We start from the raw sequence: 12954 nt of genomic DNA, 5'->3' as shown, positions 1-12954 counted from the left end.
GAAAATATGCAGGGGACAATTCTAATCTTTTGGTATGGGTTAAGACCTGATTTGTGACCCAGCATGTGGTATATTCTGGAGAAAGTTCCATGTGCACTTGAGAAGAATGTGTATTCAGTTGCGTTTGGATGTAAAGTTCTGTAAATATCTGTGAAGTCCATCTGGTCCGGTGTATCATTTCAAGCTCTTGTTTCTTTGGAGATGTTGTACTTAGAAGATCTGTCATTTACAGAAAGCGCCATGTTGAAGTATAAGTGTATTATTATCTAAATATGTCTTAACTTTGTTTTTTGTTTTGTTTTGTTTTGTTTTAATATGTCTTTACTTTGGTTATTAATTGATATACTTGGCAGCTCCCACATTCGGGGCATAAATAGTCATGATTGTTAGGTCCTCTTGTTGGATAGATCCTTTAAGTATGATATAGTGTCCCTTTTCATCTCTTACTATAGTCTTTGGGATAAACTTTAATTTATCTGATATGAGGATTGCTACCCCTGTTTTCTTTTGAGGACCATTTGAATGGTAAATGGCTCTCCAACCTTTTATTTTCAGGCTGTATGTGTCCTTAGGTCTAAAATGAGTCTCTTATAGACAGCAAATAGATGGGTTTTGCTCTTTTATCCAGTCTGTGAAACCCTGCACCTTTTGATGGGATCATTAGACCCATTCATGTTCAGAGTTACTAGTGAAAGATGAATTTAGTGTCATCATAATACCTATTCAGTCTCTGTTTTTGTGGATTATTTCTTTGGACTTCCTCTTTCTTTTACAGAGTCCCCCTTAATATTTCTTGCAGAACTGGTTTGGTGGTCACATAGTCTTTCAGTTTCTGCCTATCTTGGAGGCCCTTTATCTCTCCTTCTATTCTGAATGAGAGCCTTGCTGGATAGAGTATTCTTGGCTGCATGTTCTTCTCATTTAGGACCCTGAATATATCCTGCCAGCACTTTCTGGCCTGCCAGGTCTCTGTAGAGAGGTCGGCTGTTAACCCAATACTCCCCATATAAGTTAGGAATCTCTTGTCTTGCTGCTTTAAGGATCTTCTCTTTATCTTTGGAATTTGCAAGTTTCACTATTAAATGTCGGGGTGTTGAACGGTTTTTATTGATTTGGAGGGGGGGAATCTTTCTATCTCCTGGATCTGAATGCCTGTTTCCCTCTCCGAGTTAGGAAGTTCTCAGCTATGATTTGTTCAAATACACTTTCTGGTCCTCTATCCCTTTCAGTGTCCTCTGGAACCCTAATTAAACATGGATTTTTCCTTCTGAGGCTGTTATTTATTTCCCTTAACCTTTCCTCATGATCTTTTAATTGTTTTTCTCTTTTTTCCTCAGCTTCCTTCCTTGCCATCAACTTGTCTTCTGTGTCACTCACTCATTCTTCTACCTCATTAACCCTCGTCATTAAGATCTCCAGTTTGGATTGCATCTCATTTAATTGATTTTTAATTTCGGCCTGATTAGATCTAAATTCTGCAGTCATGAAGTCTCTTGAATCCTTTATGCTTTTTTCCAGAGCCACTAGTAGCTTTATAATTGTGCTTCTGAATTGGCTTTCTGACATTGAATTGTAATCCAAGTTCTGTAACTCTGTGGGAGAGAGGACTGTTTCTGATTCTTTCTTTTGTGGTGAGTTCTTCCTTCTAGTCATTTTGCTCAGTGTAGAGTGGCTAAAAACAAGTTTTACTTGTTTTTTTTTTTTAAACAAGTTGTACTTGTTAGAAGCATGAATTCTTCTCTGTAGTGTTCCAGCTGTTCTCTCTTTGAATCTTAGGCTGAATTCGTAGGTTTTCAGGATGATTTGAAACTTACCTACATAATTTGGTGGGGACACTTGACTTGGGGACCTGCTCTTCCGCCATCTTGTCCCGTCCCTTTTTGGGGAATTTTTTGATTACCAATTCAGTTTCATTATTAGTAATCCATCTGTACAGATACTCTATTTCTTCCTAATTCAGTCTTCATCCATTTCTTCTAAGTCTTCCAGTTTATTACATACACTTTCTCATAGTAGTCTCTTATAAACCTTTGTATTTTTGTGGTGTCAGTTGTAACTTTTTGTTGATTCCTGATTTCATTTTTGAGTCCTCTTTTTTATTCTTGATGAGTCTGACTATGTTAATTTTATCTTTTTAGAGAATCAGCTCTTAATTCCATTGATCTTTTCTATTGTCTTTTTAGTGTCTATTTCATTTATTTCCACTCCGATCTCTATTTTCTTCCTTCTGATTTGGGCTTTGTTTGTTCTGGTTTTGCTAGTTCCTTTAGGTGTAAGTTTAGATTGCTTTTTTGAGATTTTTCTGGTTTCTTGAAGTAGGCCTGTATTGCTATAAAATTCCCTCTTAGAACTGCTTTTACTGTGTCCCATAGATTTTTGAACCATTACATTTACATTTTCTCTTGTATCTAGGTATTTTTTGATTCCCTCTTTGATTTCTCCATTGACCCCATTGACCCACTGGTTGTTTAGTAGCATGTTGTTTATTCTCCACGTGTTATTTCCAGTTTTTTTCTTGCAATTGATTTTTAGTTTCATTATTGTTGGAAAAGATGCTTGGTAGAATTTCAGTCCTTTTAAGTTTATTGAGACTTGTTTGGTGGCCTACTATGTGATCTATCCTGAGAATGTTCTATGTACACTGAAAAGAATATGTTTTCTTCTGTTTGGGGATGAAATGTTCTGTATATATTTTAAATGCATATTGTCTAATGTGTCATTCAAAGCCAGTTTTACTCTGTAGATTTTCTGTCTGGATGATCTGTCCATTGATGTAAGTGGAGTGGTAAAGTATCCTACTATTACTGTATTACTGTCACTTTCTCCCTCTTTGTCTATTAATACCTTATATATTTAGGTGCTCCTATGTTGGGTGCATAAACATTTACAATTGTTATATCCTCTTGTTAGATTGATCACTTTATCATTTTGTCATGTTCTCTCTCTTTCTTTAAAAGATTTATATATTTATTAGAAAGCATAAGAATGGAGGGAGGGGCAGAGGGAGAAAATCTCAAGCAGACTCCTTGCTCAATGCAGAGTCCAACATGGGGCTCAATTCCAGGACTCTGAGATCATGACCTGAGCTAAAACCAAGTGTTGGGTGCTCAACTGATTGAGCCACCCAGAAGCCCCTATGTTATGCCTTTGTCTCTTTTTACAACGTTTGTCATACATCTACTTTGTCAGATATAAGTATTGCTACTCCTGCTTTTTTTTTCATTTGCATTTACAGGGAATATCTTTTTCCATCCTTCTTTTTCAGTCTATGTCTTTCAGTCTGAAGTCTCTTGAAGGCAGTATATAAATGCGTTTTGGTTTTTTAGCCATTCAATTGTGCTTTGTCGTTTGATTGGAGCATTTAGTCCATCTACATTTATTTTTTTTTAATTTTTTTTTTTAGTCCATCTACATTTAAAGCAGTTATTTGGATGCCTGGGTGTCATAGCGGTTGGGCAGCTGCCTGTGGCTCAGGTCCTGATCCCAGGATCTGGGATCGAGTCCCTCTTTGGGCTCCTGCAAAGAGTCTGCTTCTCCCTCTGCCTATGTCTCTGCTTCTGTGTGTGTGTGTGTGTGTCTCATGAATAAATAAATAAATCTTTAAAAAAAAAGCAGTTATTGACAGATATGTACCTATTGCCATTTTATTAATTGTTTTCTTGTTGTTTTTGTAGTTCTCATTTCTTCCTTCTTGCTGTCTTTTCTTGTGATTGATGACTTTCTTTAGTGTTATGCTTGGATTCCTCCCTCTTGATATTTTTGTTTATCTGTTACAGGTTTTGGTGTGTAGTTACCATGAGGTACATGTATAACATCTTATGTATACAGCAGTACATATAGATGATAGTTGATGATGTTCCAACACATTCTCAAAGTACTACATTTTTACTTCCCACCTCCATGTTTAAGAGTATGTTGTTATGTTTTACATCTATTTATTTTGTGTATCCCTTAACAATTTTTGTAGATACTTTACTGCTTTTGTTTTTTAACCTTCATACTAGCTTTATAAGTGATTGATCTGCTTTTACTATCTATTTTCTTTGAACAGTGAAATTTTTCCCTTTAATAATTTTCTTCTAGTTGTATTCTTTTCCTTTCCTTTTATTTTTTTTTATTTTTTTATTTTTTTAAATTTTTTATTTATTTATGATAGTCACAGAGAGAGAGAGAGAGAGAGAGAGAGGCAGAGACACAGGCAGAGGGAGAAGCAGGCTCCATGCACCGGGAGCCCGACGTGGGATTCGATCCCGGGTCTCCAGGATCACGCCCTGGGCCAAAGGCAGGCGCCAAACCGCTGCGCCACCCAGGGATCCCTCCTTTCCTTTTAAAGAAATCCTTTTAACATTTGTTGCAAGGCCAGTTTAGCAGTGATGAACTCTTAAATTTTGTCCGGAAACTTTAGCCCTGATTCCTTCTCTTTTACGTCTTCTGTTTCTTTGTTGAAGTTCTCAAAGTACATCCACTCTTCTCTCAAGTGTGCAAAGCATTTTCTTTTTTTAAGTTGTAAGTTCTTTTATTTTTTATTTAAATTTAATTAAGTAACATAGTGTATCATTAGTCTCAGAGGTAGAGGTCAGAGATTCATCAGTCTTATATGACACCCAGTGCTCATCACACCACGTGCCCTCCTTAATGCCCATCACCCAGGGACACCCCCCCCCCCCTTCCAGTGACCCTCAGTTTGTCTCCTATAGTTAAGAGACTCTTATGGTTTGTCTCCCTCTCTGATTTTGTCTTGTTTTATTTTCTAAGTCTGGTAGGCATCTTTATGACCATTACTTTGCACTGTCAGGTAGGTTGTGTATCTCTTCTTCTTTTTCTGAGATTTTGTCTTATTCTTTTGTTGGGAACATAGTCCTCTATCTCCTTATTTTGTCTGACTTTCTGTGTTTGTTTTTATGTATTATGTGGGTCAGCTCTGTCTCCTGGTCTTCAGAGTAGTGGCTTTATGTCACTTGTGTCCAATGGGGCCCAGAAGCACAACCACCACTGGTTACAAGAACCAGTCACTCTAGGGGTGTTCTCTTGTGGCTGCATGTGACCAGTCCTGTCGTGACTGGACTGCTGCTGCTTGCACCCTGGTTGCAGGGGCTTGTCCTCAGCCTTCCTGTCAGCAGTAACTGTGGCCTTGGCTACTCTGGGTGCACTAGTGGGCAATCCTGGCCCCCCAGATCAGCTGATTCTCATGACTGGCTGCAACTCGTGCAGTCACACTGGTGGACAGTGCCGGCCCCTCTGTGCTGTTGGGAGACAGGCCTGGGTGTGGCTGTAGCTGCTGCAGGTGTGCTGCTTGGCCTGGGTGAATCCTGACGCATCTGGCTGAGGGGCCTGGCCGCAACTGCTGTGGCCATCTGGTGGACTGGGCTGGGTCCTCAACTGCCTGGGGCAGGACTCGCTTTGGAAGGGTGCCAATACTGGCAGAGGCTGTCTGTTGGGTGTGGTGGAGTGGTTGTTGCTTTTTGGGGATGCTGGTCCCAACCAATGCTGTCTGCCGGGTATGGTGGGATAAGAGCCACTTTCCATGAGCACCTGTCAGGGCAAGCAGGTTAGATGGGACCAGTGTGCTGGGGAACACAGCGGGGGCAAGCAGTGCTGGGAAGGTAGGCAAAGAGTCAGGACTGACCCCAGCTAGGCCAGAGGACGGCAAGGGAAATGGCACCTGCTAGCACTCGCATGTCTAGAGGAAGCTCCTACCTATCTTTGTTCCTCTGGCACTTGTCCAAAAATTAGTCAGTGAATCTTCTTCATGTGTATGATAACCCAATCACTCTTCAAACTGCTGCTGCTGGGATCCCTGGGTGGCTCAGCGGTTTGGCGCCTGCCTTTGGCCCAGGGCACGATCCTGGAGTCCCGGGATCGAGTCCCACATCGGGCTCCTGGCATGGAGCCTGCTTCTCCCTCCTCCTTTGTCTCTGCCTCTCTCTATATATATGTCTATCATAAATAAATAAATAAATCTTTTTTTTTTTTTAATTTTTTTATTTATTTATGATAGTCACAGAGAGAGAGAGAGAGAGAGAGAGAGAGAGAGAGGCAGAGACACAGACAGAGGGAGAAGCAGGCTCCATGCACTGGGAGCCTGATGTGGGATTCGATCCCGGGTCTCCAGGATCGCGCCCTGGGCCAAAGGCAGGCGCCAAACCGCTGCACCACCCAGGGATCCCTAAATAAATAAATCTTAAAAAAAAAAAACCAACAAACTGCTGCTGCTGTGTGCTGGCTCTTGGACCAAGTAATGTAGCGTGCTGGCCCTTGAAGAATAGAGTCTGTTTCTCAGAGCCTCTGAATCTCTGGGAGGAGTTAAGTCCTGCTGATTTTCAGAATGAGACCTAATAGGGATTGGGAACCCCAGGATTCCTTCTCCCTCTTCCTGCTGCAGGTCCCCAGGCACAGGGGTGCCCCATGTGGGGCATGATCCTTTTTCTCTTCTGGGAGGACTTCCATGCCTGTGCTAACCGTTCTGCTTATGGGCCTCGGTACCAGGGTTTGGTTCCTATTTTCATTTTAGCCTCTCCTACACTTCTTGATGTGGCCTTCTTTTTACATCTTAAGCCATGAAAGATCTGTTCTTGGGGTCAGTCTTCGGCTGTTTTCAGAGCAAGTTGCCTTATGTGTGGTGGTTTCCCCAGCGACCGTGGGAGGCGAGCTCAGCATCCTACTCAGCCTTGTCTTGCTCTCATGTGATGACAGTTAAAAGAAGCTGTGCTTACAGGAAGAATGACCATATCCCCAGAATTGAAAAACAATAGAATGACTAGATCTCGTGGAGAACAAAACCAATACCCCCAGAAATAGGAGGAAGTGACTGAGTGTAGTATGAAACTTTTAAGGATGAAATTAGGAAGGAAAATTGAATTGAAGCAATAGGAAAATAAAATGTCTCAAATATTATAGAGATTATAAGCCCTGGGCCTTAAATCATACCACCAAAGCAAACATGGATTTAACTTTCTGCGCTCTCCTTTTGTGCTTTGGAGTAATCAAGTGGATTTATAGTAATAATTTCCAACATATTAGGTACATGGGTTAAGAAGTGGTTGCTATTTGCTAGTCTTGAATGGTGCGATGCTCAAAATAAATGTGTATTGCACATCATTTGTTTGGCACTGTGAGGAATATAAAGAAGTACGAAAAGGTGCATATGTGAAGTCTAACATAGATATATCATGATTCTGATCTTGGATACTACATAAAAACTCAGCTTGCTTAAAGTTTTTTAGACCCTTCCTTCCCTTGTAAAGAGACACTAACTCAGATCTCATCAGAATAGTTTAGGAAATATAATAACAGCTTTTTGTGCTCATTTTGTGTAAACCTAATTAATTCAAGTGTTGGAAATTAAAATCCTGACAGATTCATTTGATCTTGAATAAAAAAGAATAACAGTATGATTGATGAATTTAATAATCAGCAATTTGTAAAAATTTATCTCAGGAAGATTTTTAATGTCAGTAACTTAATCCCTTATTGAAATCTCACTTCTGAAAATGGAAGTTTATTTCCTTTATAGGCTTAAGTGCTTCTGTTAACTAAATGGAAAGAAAAGAACTTGTGTATCCCTTTATTAGAAGAAACTCTTTGTGTCAGCAGTTACAAATGGTTATATCAAGTGCCACAGCAGTTAACCTTTAAAAAAATGTTTCTCGGGATCCCTGGGTGGGTCAGTGGTTTGGCGCCTGCCTTTGGCCCAGGGCGCGATCCTGGAGTCCCAGGATCGAGTCCCACGTCGGGCTCCCGGCGTGGAGCCTGCTTCTCCCTCTGCCTGTGTTTCTGCCTCTCTCTCTTTCTATGTCTATCATAAACGAATAAAAATAAATCTTTAAAAAAATATTTCTCATAGAAAAGACTATTACTTGTTAAAAGGTAAACATTTTAAAACTTAAGCTTTTAATATTAACGTGCAAATATGCTGCTTAAAAAATTTGTTTCTGGGGATCCCTGGGTGGCTCAGCGGTTTAGCACCTGCCTTCGGCCCAGGGTGTGATCCTGGAGTCCTGGGACCGAGTCCCATGTCGGGCTCCCTGTATGGAGCTGTTTCTCCCTCTGCCTGTGTCTCTGCCTCTCTCTGTCTCTGTCTCTCTCATGAATAAATAAATAAAAATCTTTAAAAAAAATTTTGTTTCTGGGGTGCCTGAGTGGCTCATTTAGTTAAGCGTCTGACTTTGGCTCAGGTTATATGATCTTAGAATTCTGGGATCAAGACCTGTGTCAGGCTCCCTGCTCAGCAGAGAGTCTCCATCTCTCCCCCTCCGCCCCTCCCTCCACTCATGCTATCTCTTTTTCTCTCTCTCAAATAAATAAAATCTTTTTTTTTTATGGTGAAAAAAATTATATTTAGATTTATAGCCAGCAGGACTCAGTTTAGATGATCCCAGTTTTGTTGATGGATCCCAACATCCAAAACATTGTAGTCAGGAGCCAATCGAACATATGCTCTCTTCTCTCCATCAGGCCTGATGGATCAAGGTGTTGACCTTGGCCACATCAATGTCATAGAGCTGCTTCACAGCCTGTTTGATCTGGTGCCTTTTGGCCTTGACATCCACAATGAACACAAGTGTGTTGTTGTCTTCTATTTTCTTCATGGGTGACTCAGTAGTCAGGGGGTACTTGATGGCGTAGTGATCAAGCTTGTTTCTCCTGGGGGCGCTCTTTCAAGGATATTTGGGCTGCCTTTGGAGACTCAGGGTCTTGGGTCATCGGAATGTAGTGATTTGAAGATCTTTTTTTTGTGATCTTTTTTTTGTGATCTTTTTTTTGCACGCCTTTCAGCACTGCTTTCTTAGCTTTCAAAGCCTTTGCTTTGGCTTTGGCTTTGAGAGGGGCAGGGGCTTCCTTCTTTGCCTTTGGTGCCATCTCTGTGAAAGGGCAAATAAATAAAATCTTAAAAAAAATTATTTCCCACATGTTTTTATATGTATTAGAAAATTTATTAATTTTAGCCCAAGTCATTTATAATAACATTTAAGTTGTTTTGAAAAATAAGTTTAAATGGGGCACGTGGGTGGCACAGTCGATTGAGTGACTCTTGGTTTGTGCTCAGGTTGTGATCTCAGTGTTGTGAGATCAAGCCCCAATTCAGGCAACACACTCAGTGCAGAGTTGGCTTGAGATTCTCTCACTCTCTCCCTTTGCCCCTCCCTCTAATGCATGCTTTCTCTGAAATGAATAAATATCTTTAAAAAATAAGCTTAATTTCATAAACTAGCAAGTAAAGCTATAATTGGAGGTCAAGCTAGAGTGATTGCAAAGTGATTTTTCTCTTTTTTCTTTTTGATCTGGGTATTTGAATTGTTTATGCCTTTGAACGGGTGTTACTTGAGTGAATAAAACTAAATATAATTAGATTTTTTTAATCATTAGATGTAATGATTATTTTTCTTGTTTTTAGTAGTAAAGATGTTCAGATTTCAGTTTTCCAAGGTGATAAAATTCTTCATGAATATTGAATAGATAGTTGATTTTGGATTTGTGCTTTATTAATTTTTTAACATTATTTTTGATTTTTAAAAGGATGTTCATGTATTTGCTTTGGAATACAAAGTGGATGATGGACAACGTATTTACCTGGTGACAACCTATGCTCAGCTTTGGTTTTATTATAAATCCCGGTAAGTCTGTAAAGGACGACACATTAAACTTACATTTCCTTCATCTAGTAATATTCGTGAAATTAATTTTGGTAGAATTAAGTGCTGTAGTTCTCAATCCCACAATTGGTTACTTCTTTACTAGTAGAATTGAATTCTGGAGCTTTCTTGTCATAGCAGCCCTGAATGATTTTACCAGGTGCTGGGAGAAAAGTGTGCAATTGTGTGTGTGTTTTGAGTTCCTGTACATGTGATGACACAATTCCCCCATCACTTTTTGTTCAAATTACAAACCTTTTACTTCTATTGGATGCCATCTGGCCTTCACTTAGAACAAGTCATCATTTATTAACTGAGCCAATATCTATTCTTATTTACCCGTGTTAAAGTCCTATCTCTTGTTCCATACATGAGCATTGAAAGTTCACTGAAGTCAGGTGATTCAGAATATGTCTTTAGCTGATTTTTAAAATACCGTTTTCCTAATGAAAATACAAAACTTAAAAACTCTCATAAAAAACTTACTGAATCCTAAAAATATATGTGATCCTGGGATTCCAGTTTGAGAAAGGAAGTTCTTTTCTCAGACAAGATTTTTTCTATCATGACACAAAAAACAAAAGAAGTGTCATACAATGTCAAAATTATCTATGAATAAATAACAGCATGAGGTTGACCATATGTTCAAGTTAAATAATGTTACAGAATATGATTGTTACATCTATGATGGAAGCTCTGAATAATATGATCCATTATCCTACGGTGAGCAGTTCACTGTGCCATGTCTTCATTATGCCATAGTTATATGTCATTAAATCACACTTAATGCAGCATCTTGAGTTATAAGATCAACTACTGTGACTTAAAAGGTATAAGATGTAAACCTAACAATCTTGAGTTATTTCAATTCAGAAGAAATCTCTTACACTGCTATGAAGTCATTCCTGAAAATGCTGTGTGCAAGCTTTATTTTGATTTGGAATATAACAAACTTGCCAATCCAGAAGCTGACGGGAAGAAGATGGTTGCATTACTTATTGAGGTAAATTTCAGATTCAGGTTTTTCTCTTTATATCTGTATCTCTCTTCATTAACTTATTCATTCAGTAAGTGAACCCAGCCTATGCAATATTTGGGTTCTGTGTTTCACCTTCTCTTCCTTTTGACTTTCCTTTCTTAATATGACTTCCCTGAGTAAACTTCTAAAACATTAGGTCTATACATATTGTGATGTTAGCACATTTCTGTAAAAGATAGGCTTGAGAAAGGTGACAGTTTGGAAACTTTCTATTTTTAAATTATATATTAACTCTCTGTATAACAAGTAGCTGACTCTGGTAAAAGTTAAGCAAAGTCATTTTTATTTTAAAAATCAGGTACTGAGATGAATTTCAGGAAAACTTAGATGAATAATTATATGCTAATTTTTATCCTAGAAGAAATTCTGGAAAGTATTTTGCCTTACACCATCACAAATGAGGAAACGAAGGTCTAAAAAGGTCTAGGTCTTAACTCCTATTCCAGGTCCTACACTATTGGTAAAAATTATGGCCTAGAAATATAGTTACTATTTTTAGCAAAGAGAAAAGACTGTAATTCTAGTATATGTTTTTGATTTAGCAGTGTCAACCAGGAAGTTACTAACAGAAGAAATAATATGGGCTTGTTCAACTAAAGTCTATTAATGTTTGTTTATAAAACCTTCAAGATTTTAGTACATATTAGCTATTGTTTGGGTTCAAAGTAGATATTAATGTTTATTGATTAATTTGTTTTGTCCTTTCCCTTTTAAAAATTTTTTTAATTTAAGTTTTTATTTTGAGAGAGAAAGAATGAGTGAGTCAGGGAAGGGGCAGAGGGAGAGAGAGAATCCCAAGCAGACTCTGCACTGAGCACAGAGCCAGATGTGAGTCCCCATCACCCAACCCCGAGATCACAACCTGGGCTGAAATAAATAATTAGACGCCTAACCGACTGAGCCACCCAGCATCCCTTAATTTTCTTTCTTCTTTCTTTCTCTTTTTTTTTTTTTTTTTTTTGGAGAGAGTGTGTGGGGGATGGGAAAGAGAAAAGAGGGAGAGAGAGAATCCCTGAGATCATGACCTGAGCCACTGAAATCAAGAGTCAGACACCCAACTGAGTCACCCAGACACCCCTTAATTTTTTTTTTTTAGATTTTAACTACAGATGACATGTCTTATAACTTTAAAAATGTATCTCAAAATGTTTTTGATAAAGAGTATCTGCTGATTATGTTGAATCACTCTATTTTAAAAAAAAATTGGAAAAATGTATGCAAATACTTAAAAAAAATCATGAAATGTTAGCTTTCTCTTGATTTCCCCTCCCCTTAGGTTTATTTTTTTATTATGAAATATAATTGACATCTAATACTATTAGTTTCAGGGGTATAACAATGTTTCAACGTTTATATGTATTATTCACCATGGTAAGTCTAGTTTCCATTTATAACCATATAAACTTATTATAATATTAATGACTATGTTCCCTGCATATATGCCTGCGACTTTTTTATTTTATAACTGCAAGTTTGTATCTCTTAATCTTCTTCACCTATTTGTCCCATATTCCTACTTTCCTCCTCTCTTGAATCCACAGTTTGCTCTCTGTGGATTTTTGAGTCTGTTTTGGTTTGTTTGGTTTTTTAGATTACACGGATAAATGAAACCATGTGGTATTTAACTTTTCCTGTCTGACTTATTCCACTTAGCATAATACTGGTGCTAGCAAATGGCAAAATTTTATTCTTTTTCATGGCTGAGTGATTTTATATATATCACATCTTCTTTATCCATTTATCTATCAGTGTACACTTAGGTGTCTTCCATATCTTGGCTAGGGGAAATAATGCTGCAGTAAACATGGGAGTGCATTTTTTGAATTAGTGTTTTTGTTTTCTTTGGGTAAATAGCCAGGAATGGAATTGGTAGTTCTATTTTTAACTTTTGGAGAAATCGCCATACTGTTTTCCATAGAGCCTGCACCAATTTACATTCCCACTAACAGTGCCCAAGAGTTCCCTTTTCTCTACATCCTTGCCAGTACTTGTTATTTCTTGTCTTTTTGATAGCTGTTCTGGCTTGTGCAAGGTAATACCTCATTGTGGTTTTGATTTGCATTTCTCTGATGATTAGTAATGTTAAGCATTTCTTCCTGTGTTTGTTGACCATCTGTATGTCTTTGGAAAAAGGTCTATCTATTCTGGTCCTCTGCACATTTTAAAAATCAGGTGGGGTTTTTGTGTGTGTGTGTGTGTGTTCAGTTATAGGAGTTCTTTATATATTTTAGATATTAATCCCTTATCAGATCATTTGTAAATATCTTCTCCCATTTAGTAGGT

The 12954-nt window shown here is 38.3% G+C and overlaps 1 protein-coding gene across 7 annotated transcripts in view; it reads left to right on the top strand.

The window, feature by feature from the left end:
• Window positions 1-12954, top strand: part of PRIMPOL (primase and DNA directed polymerase) — a 58937-nt gene that overhangs the window by 12792 nt on the left and 33191 nt on the right. For 6 of the 7 annotated variants that reach the window (XM_038560419.1, XM_038560418.1, XM_038560413.1 and 3 more), the window contains 2 exons: window positions 9517-9614; window positions 10506-10635. In XM_038560419.1, the coding sequence (XP_038416347.1) occupies window positions 9517-9614; window positions 10506-10635 (228 nt within the window). The remainder of the gene's footprint in view (window positions 1-9516; window positions 9615-10505; window positions 10636-12954) is intronic. The other variant, XM_038560417.1, reaches the window with a different exon arrangement.

Source organism: Canis lupus, chromosome 16 (assembly GCF_011100685.1).
Source record: "Canis lupus familiaris isolate Mischka breed German Shepherd chromosome 16, alternate assembly UU_Cfam_GSD_1.0, whole genome shotgun sequence".
Classification (NCBI taxonomy): Eukaryota; Metazoa; Chordata; class Mammalia; order Carnivora; family Canidae; genus Canis; species Canis lupus.
The sequence above is the reverse complement of the archived record's forward strand: the minus strand, read 5'-3'. Positions and strand labels throughout refer to the sequence as shown.